At 42.1% G+C, this 19,984-nt stretch overlaps 1 protein-coding gene across 2 annotated transcripts in view; it reads right to left on the bottom strand.

The window, feature by feature from the left end:
• P4HA3 (prolyl 4-hydroxylase subunit alpha 3) overlaps positions 1-18,602 on the bottom strand; it is a 46,863-nt gene extending 28,261 nt beyond the window's left edge. Inside the window, exons 1-5 of one of the 2 annotated variants that reach the window (XR_012518066.1) lie at positions 18,374-18,591; positions 10,714-10,856; positions 8,851-9,074; positions 4,115-4,264; positions 1,022-1,073 (exon numbers count right to left, since the gene is read on the bottom strand). Coding sequence is in view for 1 of the 2 variants with exons in the window: in XM_003923851.4 (XP_003923900.3) it covers positions 1,022-1,073; positions 4,115-4,264; positions 8,851-9,074; positions 10,714-10,856; positions 18,374-18,573 (769 nt within the window). In the remaining variant the exon portion in view is untranslated. Of the gene's footprint in view, positions 1-1,021; positions 1,074-4,114; positions 4,265-8,850; positions 9,075-10,713; positions 10,857-18,373 lie in introns of both variants that reach the window. The other variant, XM_003923851.4, reaches the window with a different exon arrangement.
• Positions 18,603-19,984: the final 1,382 nt, after the last annotated feature.

The following is a 19,984-nucleotide window of genomic DNA, read 5'->3' as shown; positions in this document are numbered from 1 at the left end:
CAAGAGCGAAACTCCGTCTCAAAAAAAAAAAAAAAAGAAAAACCTAGGAAGCCATCTACCACTAAAATGTTAAGCAAATACATACATTTAACTTTGAAGCAAACATTTCCAAGCAGATAGGTGAGTTAGAAAGCATCTCCCTCCTGTTTAACTCATTTTGTTGTCAGCAAGGCACTCCCTGAAGGGGGTTCATGCTGAATTCTGTGACCTACTGCCTGGGTGGGACGCTTGCATTGCAGAGTGAGATCTGGTTTAAAGGGAAAAACTGATATCTGTGAGCAGCCAAAGTGAATAATCCTGCTGAGTCACCCTCCTTGCATACACAGGGCACACTCATTTCATTCATTTTTGGGTCTGCTTCCAAAACCTGGGTCTTTAAAATGTTTCTGAAGAAACTGGCTCCCACTCCTGGACTTGTTCCCACTGAAGCAACACTAATATATCATTGGTGGGTAGAGGAGGGAAGGGACAGGTTGGTATCTTCTCAGCATTTTCCAACTAACTTCAAAATTTCCCCCGATGCATTGAACAGTATGTAAGATTTCACCAAAATTTGAAATGTGACCTGGATTATAAAATTAAAATAATAAAGATAGGGCTGGGCACAGTGGCTCATGCCTGTAATTATAGCACTTTGAGAGGCCAAGGCAGGGGAATCACTTGAGGTCAGGAGTTCGAGATCAGCCTGGGCAACATGGTGAAACCCTGTTTTACTAAAAATACAAAATTAGGCAGGTGTGGTTGTGGGTGCCTATAATCCCAGCTACTCAGGAAGCTGAGGCAGGACAATTTCTTGAAGCTAGGAAGCAGAGGTTGCAGTGAGCCAAGATCGCACCACTGCACTCTAGCCTGGGTGACAGAGTGAGGTGAGATGCCATCTCAAAAAAAAAAAAAAAAAAAAAAAAAAAAGGTAATACAGATAGATAGCTGTATTTCTCTTGCAGGAATTAAAGGCCAGGAGCAGAAGGGAGTTTCCCATAAGTCAGACCTGTGGCTGGCTTATCTTTTATTCATTACGTACTGTAGAGAAGAAACTCCCGGGAAAGGCTGAGGGCACATGAAACATTTCCTGCCTGTTAAAAAAAAAAAAAGAAAGAAAGAAAAGGAAAAGAAAGCATTAACTTCACTGAGGATATCTCCTCTGAACAAACCATTAAATGAATTTTTTAAAAACCGAAATATTCTTACCTTAAGTAGATAACAAGGCTCATTGAAAGAAACAGCAGACCAGAAATGCAGAGGACCTGTGGCCTCGCTGCAGATCAGGTCTCACCAGTCTCCTCATTTACAAATGACTTATGACCATCCTTACCAGGCAAGGTAGGAAAATAAATGAAAATAAACCTTCTTAAAAGTGCCCTCAAATCTTAAAGTGTGCAAAACCACTTAATTGCAGGGTGTTGTTATTTGGTTATATTTAATAATATTACCAAAGTTAAACATATTTAACCTAATATGGAACTATAAAAATGCTAGTAAAAATATAATTTGTTCTCCAGATTCAGTTCTTCCCAGAGTCTACAAAGTTAGTTGGTGGAAGCAAAGAAAGAACTAAAACAGAAACATTGCCCAGTGCACAGGAATTAACTCTCCCTGCAGCCATTCAATCTTGGGCTCAACATAGTCAATAGGAAACAGGGCTTTCCAGACAAATCTGGGGAATAGAATCCTAGATAGGTGTCCGGCAGTCCTCTTCTGGGTGCTGCCAAATGATGATTAACTGATAGAAATGTATTTAATTTCAATCATTTTACTTTAGCATATTAACAATTCACTTTTAATGATAAAAGCAATAATAAGCACATTATAAAACATATGAGAAATGGAAAAAATTACTACATCAAAATCCAGGCACTAAAGCATTTTGGATAATATCTAGTTTTTATGAAGTTATAAGCATATTTTCATACTTTTCACATCTTGATTGTTTCATTCTGTATTGTTATCAGGAGTATTTTTAATATCATTACATAATCTTCACAGATGGCATTTTTAATGGCTGCGTTTTATTCCATCCAGAAGATACACCACAGAGAACCTAACCATTCCACTATTGTTGGACAAATTGATTGTTTCTAATTCTTTGATACCATGAATTACTCTGTTCTATATTCAACAAGGAATACTTGAGTAATCTATGAATATCTTGTAATGTCAGATATTAACTCAAGGTCATAGCTTTTCAAACTCTTCATGAGATGAAAAGAACCAAAATACAATTTCATATATTTTTAAAACTTGGGAGTCTTGTAATGAAGTAAAATTATATTTTACGAAGAACAAAGAGTTACTTTTGGTGTCTCAGTTAAGGTTAGTTAGAAATAGTTACACTAGGTAACATTAAATAAAAAGAGAACATACACATGTAGTGTATCATGTAATAAGAGCTGCCATTTATCCAGTAAGTAGCATGTGCCATGCATGCATTCTGTTAAGGGCTTTGCCTATATTAGCTCACTCAATCTGCACAGCAACCCGTTTGAGGTGAGCATCGTTATTATTCATGTTTGCACAGCATTTGAATCCTGGTCTGTCTGATTCCAGAGCCCACAGCTTAACCACTGTACTCTACTATGTCTCATTATTAGTAGCTACTAAATTTTTTTTAACTAAAATATATGATGAAATAATTAAATACGTTAAATTTTATATGATAATGAAAGGTCCATTGGGACATTTACCTCTAAGTTACTGGAGGATGAGGGGGAACATAAATCATCTATAAGATAATGCCCTATGTGTTCTGTTACTGAGGAACAAAAACATGCTGTAAGAGCACCAAGAAGGAAAGCCTGGGGAGTGAGGAGAACTCAGGAAGACTTCACAAAGTAGGTGACATTTGAGCTGCGCCTTGTAAAATAAATAGAACTTGTAAAATAAATAGACTTGTAAAATAAATAGACAAAGCAGGATATGTTAAGTGAGTAGAAGAGAAATTCAAGCTATCATAGTTAGATGGGAACAAAACAAAATTAATCAATAATTGGGTACAGCATTTGAAACCCCATCTTTCAGGGTAAGCTGCTTTAGTTTGTCTTCTCTGAGTCTTTCCACATCAATTCTCCATTTCCTTCCTCTATTAAAACTCAATAACTTCTCACCCTTTGTTACATCACAGTTATTCTACTTCGGCTTTAATACACAGTAATTTAGCAGGAGAGTTAGGAAGAGCACATACACAGTTTTACAACAAATATCCATTCACCAGGAGCTTACATGAAAGGAAGAGTGCTGCACTGAGAGGAAATCTGTTTGGGCAGCAACACATGGGTTTGGACCACCCACATCCTCCTCCCCTTTCTCAAGAAAAGGGGGAAAGAAAAAAAATGTAGGGAGCAGAAATGGTTTGCTAGTTTTGGAAACTCTAGGGAACTGGTTCCATGGAGATCTAAAGTCTACCCTTGAAGACTGTACAATTCAGGTAGGAAATGGGGTTACCTATACAAAACCTATATCGTACCCAATTATTGGTTAGTTTTGTTTATTGGCTGCTGCTATATTTAGGGAAACGAACTTCTACATGAGGCATAACAGGGAGTAAGTAGATCAACAGTGCCAAGGAAAAATAACACCTGGAGGAGGCACTGTGGCTGGTATCACAAAACAGTGTCTCCAGCTCTGTAACCAGACAGGAGTCACATTACAGTTAGATTCAACTGCAGATGGGAAAAGCTAATAATCAAACTTCTTTGTCCATGGCAATATCATGGGTAATACCTGTGAAGAACTATGAGTGGCCAAGAGCACAAAAGAGTGATCGACATTTACTATGAACCCACTAACTATTCGTGAATAAAGCAGCTGCTGCAACAGGTGAGAGACTGCCTCCTACACGGGAAATAATGATTTGTAAAATAGTCAATGCATTGAAAAGAGCACTGGACTAAGAGTCTAGTCCTAGGTCTATGGGTTTTGTAACAGGAGTCTTTTGGAGACTCAGTTTACTCACATGTGATATATGAAAATGATAAAATAACTGCCCTGCTTGACTCACATTTAGTCCTATTGGGAAGATGAAACAGATGAAGACGTGAAAATGCTTAGAAATTGTAAAGCAGCTATAAAGGATTATACTTAGTTTAATAAAAGCAGTGAGCTTCACTTACTCCCTTACCTGGAAACAGGCAAAGGCCAAGTGATCCAAGGCATCTTCTAGACTTGCTTCATCCTCTGTCTTCCACTCTCCATAAGATCCTCGGAAGAGACTGACAGCCTCCTCCAGCCATGGAATGGCATGGTAATAATCCCCCATGTCATAGGCCACCTACATGGAACACAAGTACCATCGTCAAAGCCTTATTCCACAGGTAGAAAAAGAAAAAGACAATTCAAAGAGTAAAAGGGCCTTTGGAACCCAAAAAGGCAGGTTTAATTTCAAATTAATTTTAATTCAATTTATTAAGCATCTACTATACACAATGCATAGTACTAGGTGGAGAGGACACGTAAGGGATCTTGAATTTAAGAAATTTGCCGGGCGTGGTGGCTCAAGCCTGTAATCCCAGCACTTTGGGAGGCTGAGGCGGGCGGATCACGAGGTCAAGAGATTGAGACCATCTTGGTCAACATGGCGAAACCCCGTCTCTACTAAAAATACAAAAAAATTAGCTGGGCATGGTGGCACATGCCTGTAATCCCAGCTACTCAGGAGGTTGAGGCAGGAGAATTGCCTGAACCCAGGAGGCGGAGGTTGCGGTGAGCCGAGATTGTGCCATTGCACTCCAGCCTGGGTATCAAGAGTGAAACTCCGTCTCAAAAAAAAAAAAAAAAGAAAGAAATTTATAATCTGAAGGAGAAGAGAAAATGACCTCAAGCAACTCTAATTTGGGGCAGAATGTCATGAGTGCACCAAGGAAAATGCATATTATGCTGTGGTGGCACAGAGAAGGGAGGAGACTTGGCAATCTCAGAAAGCTTCAAGCAGGAGGAGGCATCTGAGATTGGCCTTCCTTGAAGAAGGAAAAGGATTTCAGTGAGCAGAGACTGGAAAGAAAAGCATTTTAAGAAGGAATGGCAAAAACAGAAATCTAAAGCAAAAATGTGTTCAAGTAGTCCATTGTGGCTGTAGCTAGGGTGAAGAGAAACAAAAAGTAAACTTGAAACAGCAGCATGGGCTAAGTAAATAACAGTCTTGAATGTTATTATTTTTAGGAAGATATTGCTGTTAGCAATGTGAAGAATGGATTACATCCATTTATTCATTCAATATTTACTAAGTATTTATTATGTACCCACTGGCCCTGTTCTTCAAGAGTGTAAATCAAGAGGGGGCATGTGAGTAAGCCAGTAATTGTAACACAATGCATTAGACACCATAATGAAGGTTGACATGGGAGTACTGTGGAAACTCAATGAATCTGTTCTGTATTAAATGCTGGAATACTGGCAACATGGCAACATGTACCAGACATAGCTCCTGTCTCTAAGTTTACAGTTAACTATAATACCAGAGCTGCAAGTGGAATTTCCTGGAAGTTGATATTGGAGACCACATGGAACTGTAAAGTTACAGAGTAGGAAGAACTCTTAAATGATCTAATTAGGGTGTAACTTCCTGACGGGGAATAATCCTAGAGATACTGCAATTCTTCAGACTGAATAATAAATCATGTTTCCTTCAGGTCTGCCATTAACCTGGTGTTTTATTTTTCTGTACCTCAAGTCCTGTTTGTAAAAAGGTTAAGCTGAAAAATGCTAAAAATGACTGAACTTTTCCTGCCAAATTAATTTGTTTAAAACTTCCATGAGTAACTTCAAGTCCCAGCAATACGGTAGATAGAAACAACTGGAATCCTTCCAAATACAAACACTCGGACATTTTGAATAAACTATAAAAAGCATTTTATTATATAGTTTCAAGAAAAAAACAGAGACTATCAGGTACCAGAAACAAAATGGGCTAAAAGCCCAAACCAAAAGCTTATGAGCAGATGCTGACGTTGCCTAGGATGGGGGTGGGTGTTAATCATAGTAACCTTGGGTTCAGTAACCTTGCATTATAATGCCCATTTGAGGATAGAAGATGAGCTGTCCTTAGACTTGCCCAAAGCCCAGGAACTGGAACTCAGACAACTTCATAAAACTAGATTCTATAAAAAACTGCACCTTAAAATAAAAGGTAGACCAGAAAAAAAATTTGCCTGCTGGCTTAATGAGACAGGAAGATTTGTTTGTTTCTGCCTCGCTCTGTGTAAGAATATTCTCAATTTTAAGCCTCTACTTCATGTAAGTATAGGGATTAAATCTGCAATATTCATATGGTCAAGGAACTCCTAGGTCAATAAATCAATATAAAAATCTATCTAAGGCCAGTGATAGCACCAGAGTTTCTGGAAGAAGAAAACCTAAAACTCTCTGGAGGGAAATTCCTACAACTCTGGACACATTGATTCTCTTAGGGGAAAAATGTCCTACTGAAAATCAGCTCCCAAACATGACAAATTACATCAGGAAATAATCTATCATGAGCAAGAATCAACAGACACAACAGTATGATGACAGAATTAGACAATTAAGAATTTCAGAAGATAGGCTAGGTGGTGTGGTTTAGGTCTGTAATCTCAATGCTTTGGGAGGCTAGGCAGGAGGATCGCTTGAGGCTAGGAGTTTGAGACCACCCTGGGCAACATAGTGAGACCCTTACTAAAAATTAGCTGGAGGCACATCTGTAGTCCTAGCTACTCAGGAGGCTGAGGTGGGAGGATCACTTGAGACCTCCCAGGAGGGAGGATCACTTTGATCAAGGCTGCAGTGAGCCATGATTGTGCCACCGCACTCCAGCCTGGATGGCAGAGCAAAACCCTAAGGGAAAAAAAAATTCATAAACTAGAAAGGCTTTAAAATAATCTATAGAAGAAGGAATTGGGGAAGTGTAGATGAAACAAATTTGGCCATGTGTTGATAATTAGTGAAGCTTATTCTGTGACTTGGCAATACCACTCCCAGGTATTAATCTAAGAAAATAAGAATAAATGTCCATAGAAGGACATAAAAGGATGTTAATAGCAGTTTTATTCACAGTAGCCCAAACTAGAAGCAATCCAAGAATCTGTCAACAGAAGACTGAATCAACAGTTTGTGACATATTCATAGAATGAAATACTACTCAGCAATAAAAGAAATGAACTACTAATAAATGATACAATATGGATGAATTCCACAGATATAATGTGCTGAGTGAAAGAAACTGGAGGCCGGGCGCGGTGGCTCACGCCTATAATCCCAGCACTTTGGTAGGCCAAGACGGGTGGTTCCCAAGGTCAAGAGATCGAGACCATCCTGGTCACCATTGTGAAACCCCGTCTCTACTAAAAATACAAAAAATTAGCTGGGCATGGTGGCGCGTGCCTGTAATCCCAGCTACTCAGGAGGCTGAGGCAGGAGAATTGCTTGAACCCAGGAGGCGGAGGTTGCGGTGAGCCGGGATCGCACCATTGCACTCCAGCCTGGGTAACAAGAGCGAAACTTCGTCTCAAAAAAAAAAAAAAAAAAAAAAGAAACTGGACTCAGAAGGGCACATACTATATGACTCAGGATTGTGGCTATCTGGGCAAGGATGCAGCCGAAGGGGTGGGGCGGTGAGTGGTGAGGAGGATGAATGGGGTTTTAGCTGTATGAAACGTGTTGTTTTAAATATTAAAGAAAGAAACAAAGCAAAATTTGAATATATATTCATTACAATAATAGATATAATTGCTTGTTATATTATTTTATGTTCTTTTCTTATATTTGAAAAGTTTTATGTCTCAAAATAAGTAAATAAATATAGAAAGAAAGATTGCCAGTAAGACTTTCAGGAAGTGACTTACTAAATTTTCAACGTATGGTTTTACTTTCAGAAAGGCTTCACTAATGAAGCATATGTTAGTACCATACAGCAAACTATATTACCTGGCTTAAATTTAAATCAGCTATGAACATGATAATTGAGCTCTGATTCCGCTCAGGATCCCAGAAAAGAGAAAACAGCATGTAGAGAGACTCAAGCAACCCACTCTGCCTTAATTTGGAAGATTGACTCCCAAAACTTGGAATCAGGACATATGAGACCCACTCCCAGATTTGGTGACGAATACTGTAGGAGTCAGGAAAAATACCCCTTACTGAAATGAACATGTTCAAAATTAAAAAGAATTTGCTCCACTGCTTTTTAAGGCAAAGGCTGGCAAAGAGTATATTATAAAATGATCTCAAGTGTGATTACAACTTACAATCAAAGATCAGTTAAATACCACAGATGGGGATGGGAGCGTTCCTGAAGTCTAATTCCTCAAGTAATGTTAAAGTGAATGACCTTAGATTTTGGACACAACTTTAATTTTGTATTTCTAAATGCTTAGGAAACGTTGTGTTGGATTCCAGAAAGTCTCAGGAGGCTGTTTCCATGATCCTGCCTTTCTACCACCACCTCTTATCCTTTTCCCCAACCTTGCCCTCCCTTCCCCCTGCTTTCCTTTTCAACCCATCTGTTCATGCACTGGCAGGGTGCTATAGTCAGGGTGACCAAACGGCAGTTTTCCCCAGTTCATGTCTGTTGTCCTAGCATAATTAATAGCACCCCTTTCAATCTCAAGAGTGTCCTAAGTATATAATCACCTTAGTTACTATGGAGAGGGCCTGAGATTTGGAGTCAAAAGACTGGTTTCAAGCTTTAGTGCTGCACTTAAAATTGTATAATCTTAGGGCAAGTTATTTCCCCTCTCTGAATCTAGTTTTCTTTCTCTGAAAATGGAAATGATATCAAATTTCCAAGTTTAAGTATTAAAAAGAAGTAAAAGCAATCGGGACATACTTATTTTATCCATAAGAAACTACAGCCAAGCAATTGGCATTCTCTCTGAATATTGTTACCTTGCCAACTTGGAAGCAATCGTCCCCTGTGAGAGAGAAGAGCCGTTTGGGGCTGTACAGGTCAGTGATGGCAGAGCCAGTGACTCTTTGAAAGACACCTCGGGCCAGGCCTTTCACATTGAGCATGTACACGTCCTGCAGCCGCATCAGGGCCCTTGCTGCTCCCTCAAGGTCCTCAAAGGCAGGAAGGTCTTGCTCCACCTTCTCATAGCCATCCTTCAGAGCTATAAAAGTAGTAAAAACATCAACCTGCCATTCAAGAAACAGGTGGTGAGCATTTAATACATGTAAGGCATGACCACTTGTTCAAATATTTAATGAGACCAAATTGGATTTGTCTTTGTGGCACAGAGTGAATACTCAATACAATTTTCTGAATGAGGAACATTCAGAATGAGTGAATGAGGAGTAAAAATTAAGGCACACAGCTTTATCATATTGTCCTATCCTGTATGTTTCCAGGAGTCTTGTCCTTTAGGGAGACAACTTTTCCCCTCCCCTCCCCTCCCCTCCCACCCCTCTCTTCCCCTTCCCTCTTCTCTTTCTTTTAATAGAGATAGGATCTTGTTCTGTTGCCCAAGCTGGAGCACAGTGGCATGAGCGCAGCTCACTACAATCTTGAATTCCTGGGCTCAAGCGAGGCTCTCACCTCAGCCTTCTGAGTAGGTAGGACTTCAGGCACACAACATCACATCCATCTAATTTAAATAATTGTTTTTGTAGAGACAGGGTCTCACTATATTGCCCAAGCTGATCTCAAACTCCTGGCCTCAAGTGATCCTTCCAACTCAGCCTCCCAAAGTGTTGAGATTATAGGCATGAGCAATGGTGCCCAGCCTCTTCTCACTGTTAACTTCCCAAGTCAACAAACTTCTTTTTTGTTTTTTCTTTTTGAGACAGGTTCTTGCTCAGTCGCCCAGGCTGGAGTGCAGAGGCGTGATCTCAGCTCACTAGACCCTTCACCTCCCTGGTTCAAGGGATTCTCGTGCCTCAGCTTCCCAAGTCTACAGGCATGCACCACCATGCCCAGCTAATTTTTGTATTTTTAATAGAGACGGGGTTTCACTATATTGCCCAGGCTGGTCTTGAACTCCTAAGCTCAAGCAATCTGCCCACCTTAGTCTCCCAAAGTGCTGAGATTATAGGCATGAGTCACTACACCCAGCCCAAAAGTCAACACTTGTTTTTCTTTGAGACAAAGTCTCACTCTGTCACCCAGGCTGGAGTGCAGTGGCTTGATCTTGGCTCACTGCAACCTCTGCCTCCCAGATTTAAGTGACTCTCTTGCCTCAGCTTCCTGAGTAGCTGGGATTATAGGCATGTGCCATCATACTCAGCTAATTTTTGTGTTTTTAGCCGAGACGGGGTTTCACTATGTCGGCTAGGCTGGTCTGGAACTCCTGACCTCAAGTAATCAGCCTGCCTCAGCCTCCCAAAGTGCTGGATTACAGGTGTGAACAACCATGCCTAGCCATCAACAAACTTCTTAAAGCACAGAGTAGAATAAATTAGGAAGGTGATCTTGCTATAGATGACACAGTAGTGACAACTTAATGAAACAGAAACTACTAGAAGACCATTAGTTTCTACACATACATAAATGGAATGATTTATCTTGTACTTCATAGGATTGGAGTGAACATCAAATGAGACAATTGAAATGAAAGTGCTTTCCAATGTATAATCATTTAAATCAATTACCAAGGGGGCCTAATTCTTTGTGCTAGCTAGAGCTAAGGATATCAAGTAATATCCACCCACTCCATTACCCTTTGAAATAATATCCCAACAGAATCTCTCTCCTTACCACTGAGTCAGGAGATAGAATCTTCTCTCTTACCCTCCAGCCCTCCTCCTCATTACCTCGGATGTTCTCACTGGCCTCCAGACTATGTACCACATTTCTCCAGTCAGACTGCAGGCGTTTGATGAGAGTAAATGCAAGCAGAGGGTTACCCACAGGGGTTGTTGAATCCTCATGCAAAGAAAGTACCTTGTCATAGAATCTGAAAGAGAGGAGTAGAATAATCTCACCTCCTGATACAACCGCTACATGTAGAGAAGGCTGGCATGATGTGTGTACATTAAGAGTAGCTAAGACTGACATGCTGAACCTCTTAAGATTCACATAATAGTCCAACCAAAAAGCCATGCGAGCACAAAGAATGTGAAAATTACAAATACAACAAAAGTAGGTCCACTCTTTTGTTCATTGAATGAGTCAGTCTACGTTAATCAATTACTGTATGTCAGGCACCATGCTAGAGATATAAAGGCAAGAGAGGGTCCAGCTCTCAAAGGGATCACAAAGTCTTCTTCTCCTGTCATCACTGTATATGCAATACTTATTATCTGGTAGAAACTTAAAAACACTATTGAATTAATTATAACCATTGTGATATGTGCTATACAGTGGTCTCCAAACTTTTTGGCACCAGAGACCAGTTTCTTGGACAACATTTTTTTCCACAGACTAGAGGGATGGGGAGGTTGGCTTTGGGATGAAACTGTTCCACCTCAGATCATCACCAGTTAGATTCTCCTAAGAAGCATGCAACCTAGATCCCTCGCATGCTCAGTTCACAATAGCGTTCACGCTTGGAGAATATAAGGCTGCCGCAGATCTGACAGGAGGCGGAGCTCAGGCAGTAATGCTCCCTTGCCCACCACTCACCTTCTCCTGGGCAGCCCACTTCCTAACAGGCCATGGACTGGTACCTGCTCTCTGGCCAGGGGTTGGGGACCTCTGTGCTATGAGAGAAGCTAGCATATAACGCTGCAGCAGTGTCAAGGGCTAGGCAGTGCAGCTCACCCAGGTGGGAGTTAGAAGGGGGAGGGAAGGAGAGACTTCTAAGAGATGGCATTTTATCTGAATATTGAAGGATTTGTTTAAATATTGAAAGCTGGCCGGGTGCAGTGGCTCACACCTGTAGTCCCAGAACTTTGGGAGGCCGAGGTGGGCGGATTGCGAGGTCAGGAGCTCGAACCCCATCTGTACTAAAAAAAACAAAAAAAAGCTGGGTGGGGTGGCACGTGCCTCCAGTCGCAGCTACACGGGAGGCTGAGGCAGGAGAATCGCTTGAAGCCAGGAGGCGGAAGTTGTAGTGAGCTGAGATCGTGTCACTGCACTCTAGCCTGGCAACAGAGGGAGACTCTGTCTTAAAAAAAAAAAAAAAAATTAAAAGCTATTACTTATTGAGCTCCTACCATGTATTGGAGTGCTCTAAATAGACTGCCTTGTTTAATTGCCCCCACCTTCCGACTTACCCTTAGTGTAGATTTAATTTTATTCATTTCACAGAAGAGGAAACTGAAACAAAGCCCCACTGTCAGTAAAGGGCAAAGCCAGGATGGAATCCAAGTCTGACTGAATCCTAAACCTGGGTTCCCAGCTCATTACGCTATATGGTTTCCTACGGAGCTAGAACAAAGAGAAGAGTGTTTTCTGAGCCAACAGGAATCTTGTGTACAAAGGCATAGAGGCTTGACATATATTTGTAGTAAGTCAATCTACACTAGTTATTTGCTAGATGTCACACTCCACACTAGATGCTAGGGATACAAAGACAAGATGGGGTCCAATGCTCAAGAATTTCATGGACAAGAAAATAACTGTTTTTCTCATCACTCTATACCTAAATTCAATACATATTTCTATGAAAGAATGAATGACATATACTCTCCTAGGAGCTAGGGACAAAATTCTGAATAAGGAAACAATCTTGGTCTCAAAGATCCACAGTTTAGTAAGAAAGACACAAATAATTACATTATAGATGTAATACCAGATTTAAGAACAAGGCTTAATGGGGAGGACAGAGAGGGGATGATTAATTTGGCCAGAGCAGATTAGAGAAGGCTTTACGTGAGAGTGGCTGTTAAAGCTATGACTTGCTCACATATATAAATGTGTGAGAGGGTGGGGAGGAGACCACTTCAAAACTGCAAGCACAAGACAAGGAGAGTCTGAACCATGACAGCGACAGTGGGGGCAGAGAATGGGCTGGGTTCGAGACAGGAGTTTAGGAAGTCATGATGACTGTAAAAGGGAATAAGAGGTGGTGTTGTCCAGCATACTTTCAACCTTTCTAGCTTGGCAACAATTGCAAAAAAAAGGCAGAAATGGTAGGGCCTGAAATGATCGTCTTTCTAGTTAATTTCTCTTCTCCAGTGTCCTTCAAGAATGTTCATATAGGCAAAAGATGCTGTCTCCTGGCATACTGAGGCTAATTCCATTTCTAAAACACTGATGGAATTTATATTACTGAAATTTATTAACTATAACAGGGCAGATTCAGGGTACTATTCCTGCTCTCTAAGAGTTTTCCCCCTCATTTAAAAATTATTAACTTCAAAAACAATATAACAAGAATGGAAGTAGAGGAAAAAAAAGAGTTTGTACAAAGTGAAAAAAAATGAATGTGTGCAAGAGCACAGGAGACTTTGAGTCCTTTGGCAAAAGTGAGAGACTTCCACGAAGAGACAGAGATAAAAGTGAAAAATACAGGAAGTGGCAGGGTGGTAGAATTTCAACCCCTCCAAGCAGAGTCTGATTTGAGGATTTCTAAAGAGTGAGGTCCTCAACTATGAAATGAAACCTGAAATACAAGATGATTGTCTCGACAAGAGAAGGAGCTGAATATTCAATTCAACATAAACTAAGGAAAAAGAACCTGGACCTGGGTCTCCCAGTGGGGAAATGGGAACCCTGTCAAGTCCCAGGGTGTCTCTGATCCCAAAGACAAGGCAGTCTGTGAGCTTTGAAAGGAAACCAGCCTCCAGGGTGTGGGATCTTTACTACCCATTGTTTCCTGCTTCAGCTCCATATGGAACTACTTAGGGAAAAACATTCCACTGCTAGATGAAAAAACTTACAAGTGGAGACTTGGGCTTGAGTCCAGTTTAAAGAGTAGGTGTCCAGGAACACTTGAGGCTGAGAGGGCAGTGATTTTATAAGACAGCTGGATAGGAAGGAGCTTGGGGGAGACTTGAATTTTGACCCAGCCTCCAACTATTGCTGTTTCTTCCTCCGTGAAATGAAAGCACCTGGGCGGGGCACAGTGGCTCATCCCTGTAATCCCAGCGCTTTGGGAAGCCGAGGTAGGTGGATCACCTGGAGTCTGGAGCTCAAGACCAGCTGACAAACATGGTGAAACCTCATCTCTACTAAAAATACAAAAAATTAGCCAGGCGTGGTGGCGCATGCCTGTAATCCCAGCTACTTGGGAGGCTGAGGTAGGAGAATCGCTTGAATCCGGGAAGTGGAGATTGCAGTGAGCCGAGATCGCACCATTGCACTCCAGACTGGGCAGAAAGAGCAAAACTCTATCTCAAAAAAGAAAAAAAAAGAAAGAAAGAACTGGTCTAGTCTAGAAGATTTCTGTGGATCTTTTCAGCATGCACGTTCTATTATTTCTTCCCATCACCATTTCCACAACTGAATAAAAAGATTTCCTCATTAGTTTGAGGACTCATTTATAGGCATATGAGGAAACTGAGGCACAAAGGCAAAGTGGTAAGGCAGAGAGGTGAATATTTGCCCCAAGTCATGCATCAAAAGTGCTGTCTACCTCCTTGTTCTCTTAGCACCCCTCTTTGCGTTCTGGGATTGATTTGTTTAGGTCAGGGGTTTGATCTCTATTGTAGCACATCAATTCAATCCAGTGTTTAGATATGCCATTTTTCTGTCACACAAAGAAAAAAAAAAATCTCTCAATGGATAACTGAGGTTGGCTTAGAATCCAGAAGTTGGCCCTATGCCCAGCCTTTGAGTACATAGCGGTTTCCAGAGACTGGAAACTGAGTTACTGGATGCTGAATTCAAACCTCAGGGTTTCCTAAACGTCTTTTTGCTTTAACAAATACTGCTGAGAATGGAAAATCAGATCCTTTCCTTAAAGAATCTGCACATAAAATTTGCAACCCAATCCCTGCATTAAACGTAGCCTGGGCAGGTTATCCAACCACAATACATGGGTTATTTCACTTTAATACATTTTGTCTTCGGAATTCAGAAATGGTTTTGTCTCAGTTCTTCTGGGACATTCTTAATGCTTAATCTTAGCACAGAAATAATTGCTGCTGACACTTCTCTTTCACTCTTGGTAGTGTTTTAAACTGCAAAAACAGCAACAACAAAAGCTAGGGTAAACTCTCTTTATATATATAACTAGTATATGTACCATACTGGTATATAACTATATATATGCTAACAAGTATAATTTTTATTCATTAACTTGGAGTAGGGAGTAGTTTCAACCTCAAAAATACTGTATTTTTCTATATCAGCTGAGAGCCTTGGAAATAACCTCTCAAGTTACATAAAATCACCAGATTGGGAGTATGGAAAAATTAGCAGGAACTGCCAAAATTCTTGTTTTAAAAAGCAAACATAAAGGCTGGGCATGGTAGCTCATGCTTGCAATCCCAATTACGTTGGGAGGCCGAGGAGGGAGAATCACTTCAGGCCAGGAGTTCAAGACCAGTTTGGGCAAGATAGCAAGACCCCATCTCTACCAACAAAACAAAACAAAACAAAAAACCCTATCCACACATGGTGGTGCACACCCATAGTCCCAACTACTTGGTAGGCTCAGGCAGGAGGATAACTTGAGCCAGGGGTTTGAGGTTAGAGTGAGCTATGATAGAGCCACTGCACTCCAGCCTAGGTGACAGAGCAAGGCCCTGTCTCTTAAAAAGCAAACATTTCACTGGGTTTTAGAGAAGTCACTAGAGAACAGAATGATAGAATGCCAGTCTTCAAAATATCAAACTAAACTACAAAATTAACTGTTCATAACTCACCTGAGAAAATAGAACTTTTTCTGATTTGTTTTTTATCTAGGCTGTCACAATCCTAGTTAATAGTTAGAGCCAAATGTGGGGCCTATTTTCTCTAGTTGGTCTTAAAATAAAATAAATACTAAGCATAAAGACTTAGCATTTGTCCAGCAATTGTTCCATGCCAGGCACAATGATAAATAATGTTACATGGTACTCTTAATCCTTCCAACAACCCTATGGAGGTAGGTACTATTTTTTATCATCATTTTACAGATTAGGAAACTAAAGTTCAAAGAGGCAAAGTAACTTGTCCAAGATCAGAGCCAATGATTCAAATAACAGGTCTGTTAAACTCCTGAATTCAGACTGTTAACCACCATATACTGTGACAATTATAAAACCTCAATTAGTTATGGGCTTGGTCTATGTCTTGGTATAATAGATAAAGGAAGTGGTAGGGACAACACAGCATAATAGGAAAAAAGTTGGATAAATAATCAAAACAACTGTATTCTAGTCCTGGATTTGCTACCTACTAAATTTATTAATACAATCTTGGGTAAGCCACTAGACGTTAGTTTTCTTGTGTTTTAACTGATTTCTCAAGAGTTAACAGTATAATACAAATCTATTTCAAGCATTGTGTGTGAGAGAATCAAATGAAATATGGTTTGTACGAGACTTCCTGCTCTCACAAAGTTGTGACAATGACAATGATGAAAAGACAGTGAAGGAGACCAGCATGGGGGAGTGGGGTTGGCCAGGTGCTTTGGCCAAAAAGCTTCGTGTGCTTGCATTTGAGAATGTTAACTGAAAGACCAGCACAGGGATTCTGACCTCCTACTCCTGTCTCCATCTGAGCTACCCAAAGAAAGAGATTACTGTTATGAGAACAAGCGTGGGTAGCAGGGAGCATGCTGGGCTCCGAAATCAAAGAGAACAAGGTCTGTCCTATTTCCACCAATAAGCTTGGACTCCAATGAATCTGGACTATAAACAAAAGGAAAACATTTGGCTCTGTCAACATGGACCCACAGAAAACTGGACAACTATGCTATTCCAAAGAGACAATAATTATTGAAATGATCATCATTTATTGTTAAAATTAATACATACATATATTGTACATTGTCACACTATTTCAAGCTGTTTATATGCAAGCCACATACTTAAGGACAAGCACCAAATTACCTCATTTAGTCACTATTAACAAGATGTCTTGCAAAAACCTCCACCCGCAAAATGCTTCTCTTCTACATGGCTCTCTATCACAGTCATGGGGTCTCAAAGTTTCACACAGGGTGACAATGGATTTGGGGGGTCATACTGGGCCTCAAAATCACTCCCTATTCCACATACCTTCTTCTCATGTCACCCTAGAATCAGTATTACTATCACATACATAGACTCATGCAAAGTTTTAAAAGTAGTGTGTTGTGCTGTCTTAGCTCCATAAAGTCACATGATATAAATACAATATTAATATATCCAAATAGTACGTGGTCACAACCACTCTTTCTCACAGTGTTGTCGCCTTCTCGATGTCCCAAGCAAAGAAGGCACAGCACAGATTCATACAGATGGTATCATATACAATCATTTATCTTTCATAGTTGGCCACTGACAAAGTTGATACATGACTATAGTGCCTCAGCATCCCAAGCCTAATAATCTTTGATGCCACAGTGTGCAGCACTAGAATTTGTTGATTGTATAGCAAAACAATATTAGCTGAGCATCTGCCGCTGTGTGCTACACTCAGTATTTTCTGCAGCCAGTATGTTTTTTCACAGTGATTTTCTGATGTCAAATACGTTGACACATATGTAACATCTCAGTTATCGTTTATTTAGTATTTAGAGAGCTTCTACATGTGTAAAGAGAAGGAAGAACTGAAGACACAGAGGGCGGTGGGGATCTCTGATTAACAGTCATGGTGCTACAGACCCAAACTCCTTGAGGGCAGAGTTGGCTCTTGTTCACCATTTTATCCCCAGTGCCTGGAACACTGCCTGGCTCTTAATAGGCACTCAAAAAAATTATGTGTTGTACGAATTAATGAACTGAAGCATTATTCATATAGTGACCTGTACAGTTACTTAGCATCATTCACATACAGACTATGATATCCACAGTGTCATGCCCACCCAGTCCCAATGACATGTAAATTTCACACATGGTGAAAGACTGTCATCTAACTCCTCACGGTAAACATCAGCTCACTGAGTCATGTGGTGTTTGAAGGTCAAGACTTGCGTAGCTACAGTGTCACGGTATTCTCTCCGTCTCACTCTCACAGTGTCTCTGTCACAGCACTGTCCACTGTGTCTGTGTCAGTGTGACACAGGGCCTGGGGCCCACACAGCTTTGCACAGCACCTTGTGAGGTGTCACCCCACCCCGCTCTTCCACAGTGTATCAACTTTGCTGTGTGATGCTGGATCTGGGGGGTGCCACTGTGTTGGAGTCTGCAGTCCCACACATTGTGACCCAATCCTCGTTACCACCTCATGCCATGGAGTGTCGGGGTCCCACAGAGGGTGACAATGGGTCTAGGGAGTAACACTGTTCCTCAGAGCCGCACCCCAACCCACGCCAGTGTCTTAGTCGCACGGTGCGACAGTAGGTCTGAGGTCTCATGCAGCAAGACAATGTCACACTCAACCTGAGTCTCCCCCCACCCTGTGGCACAGTGTCTCTCACTGAGGCCCCTCGGTCCCTCCCACCCACCGCGCCCTCACCTAGTCAGGTCCCGCAGCCGCGCCTCCTCCTCGCGCAGGTACCGCCGCAGCAGCCCCAGCAGCTGGCGCTCGGGCGCCAGGGCGCGAGCCACGCTGGTCAGGGCCGAGAACGTGTCGCCCCGCGCCGCAGCCCTTTCTGGGTCTCCTGTCCCGAGGACCAGCACCGCCAGCAGCGCCGCCAGCCGCGCCCCGGGACCCATCGCCGGCGCTCGCGCGCTTCCCCTCAGACAGTCCTAGCCGCGGCGCCAGACGTTCCCGCCTTGGCCCGCCCCGCTGCCCCCGCTCCCGCCCCCCTGCCCAGGCTCAGGCCCCGCCCCCGCCCCCGCGCCCCGGCTCAGGCCCCGCCCTCTGGCCCCGGCCCGTGGCCTCAGCAGCTCAGTCTCGCCCGACGCCAAGGCGGCTGAGGCGACGGGCCGGGGCCAGACGAAGCCCCTTGACTCCTTCCTTGCACGCGTCCTGACTGCTTCCCTGTTTCGACGCCTCGTCTTGCTCTCCTCAGCTCCTCGGAATGCGTGGGGGCTTCTTGCTACCTCAGTGTCCGCCGCCCTTCACTAAATCGCGACTCTGGGAAGGTATTTCCACTATGCCCCTCACACTAGGGAAATTGAGGCGGGGGCTGGGTGAGCGATGAATTCACAGGTCTAAGGCCTTTTCCATCCCCAAATATTAACACTATGGTGACAGCATCCCCAAAATAGCCGCCCCTCTGGACCATGGAGTGGGAATACACAAACACCGCTGGGTCCCCACGGGGACCTCCAAGAGAGTCAATTATGAGTGTGGGAATAGCTGCGCAGGCAAAGAGCGTCAAGAGAGCAGCAGGGAGGAAAACCCTCACAGAGGGCGTGATATCTGAGCCATCTGAAGGATGAGTAGGACTTTGTCAGGATCTAGGACTTAACAGAACCTGAAACTCTGGGGTCCTGAAGTCACTGCTTTACACAATATACCTAGAGTCACTTAAGCAAACAAACATATTGTAATTATTATAACCTATTAGGTTACTTACTCTATTCCCCTCCGCATGCATTTCCCAGGCAATGTTCATTCATTCAACAAATATTTATTAGCACCCATGTTACTGTGCTGAATACACAGAGAAATAGAAAATGCAATCCTGGACTCAAAGGAGGAGACAGATTTGTAAACAAGTAATCACAGTAAAGTACCGTCAGGGTAACTGAGGGTTGTGCAATGTGCTATGGCAACAATGAAGAAGGGACCCCCATGTAGTGGGTGAAGAGGGCTTCACAGAGGAGGCGATGTGTGCTGGTTCAAAAGGATGAAAATAATTAGAAGTCGACAGGCAAGGCAGGCATGGGCTTTCCTGGCAGAAGATAACCTGTGCATGACAAGGTTTGGAGGTGGTGGAAAACAGTTTGAGTTCCAGAAATGATGAAGAGTTCCTTGTGCTTGAAACTATCAGATTGTGAAGGGTCTTTGCATGTCATACTAAGAAATTTAGGTGCTCATCCTCTATGAAAATCCAGTGAAAGTTTTTAAGGTGGCAATAATTGTAATAACAATGGCAGCAGTAAACATAGTAGTTAATACTTACTGAGTGTTTCCTGTGTGGCAGGCACCATCCAGAGTATTTTTACATGTATTAAC

This window comes from Saimiri boliviensis, chromosome 6 (assembly GCF_048565385.1).
Source record: "Saimiri boliviensis isolate mSaiBol1 chromosome 6, mSaiBol1.pri, whole genome shotgun sequence".
Lineage (NCBI taxonomy): Eukaryota > Metazoa > Chordata > Mammalia > Primates > Cebidae > Saimiri > Saimiri boliviensis.
The sequence above is the reverse complement of the archived record's forward strand: the minus strand, read 5'-3'. Positions and strand labels throughout refer to the sequence as shown.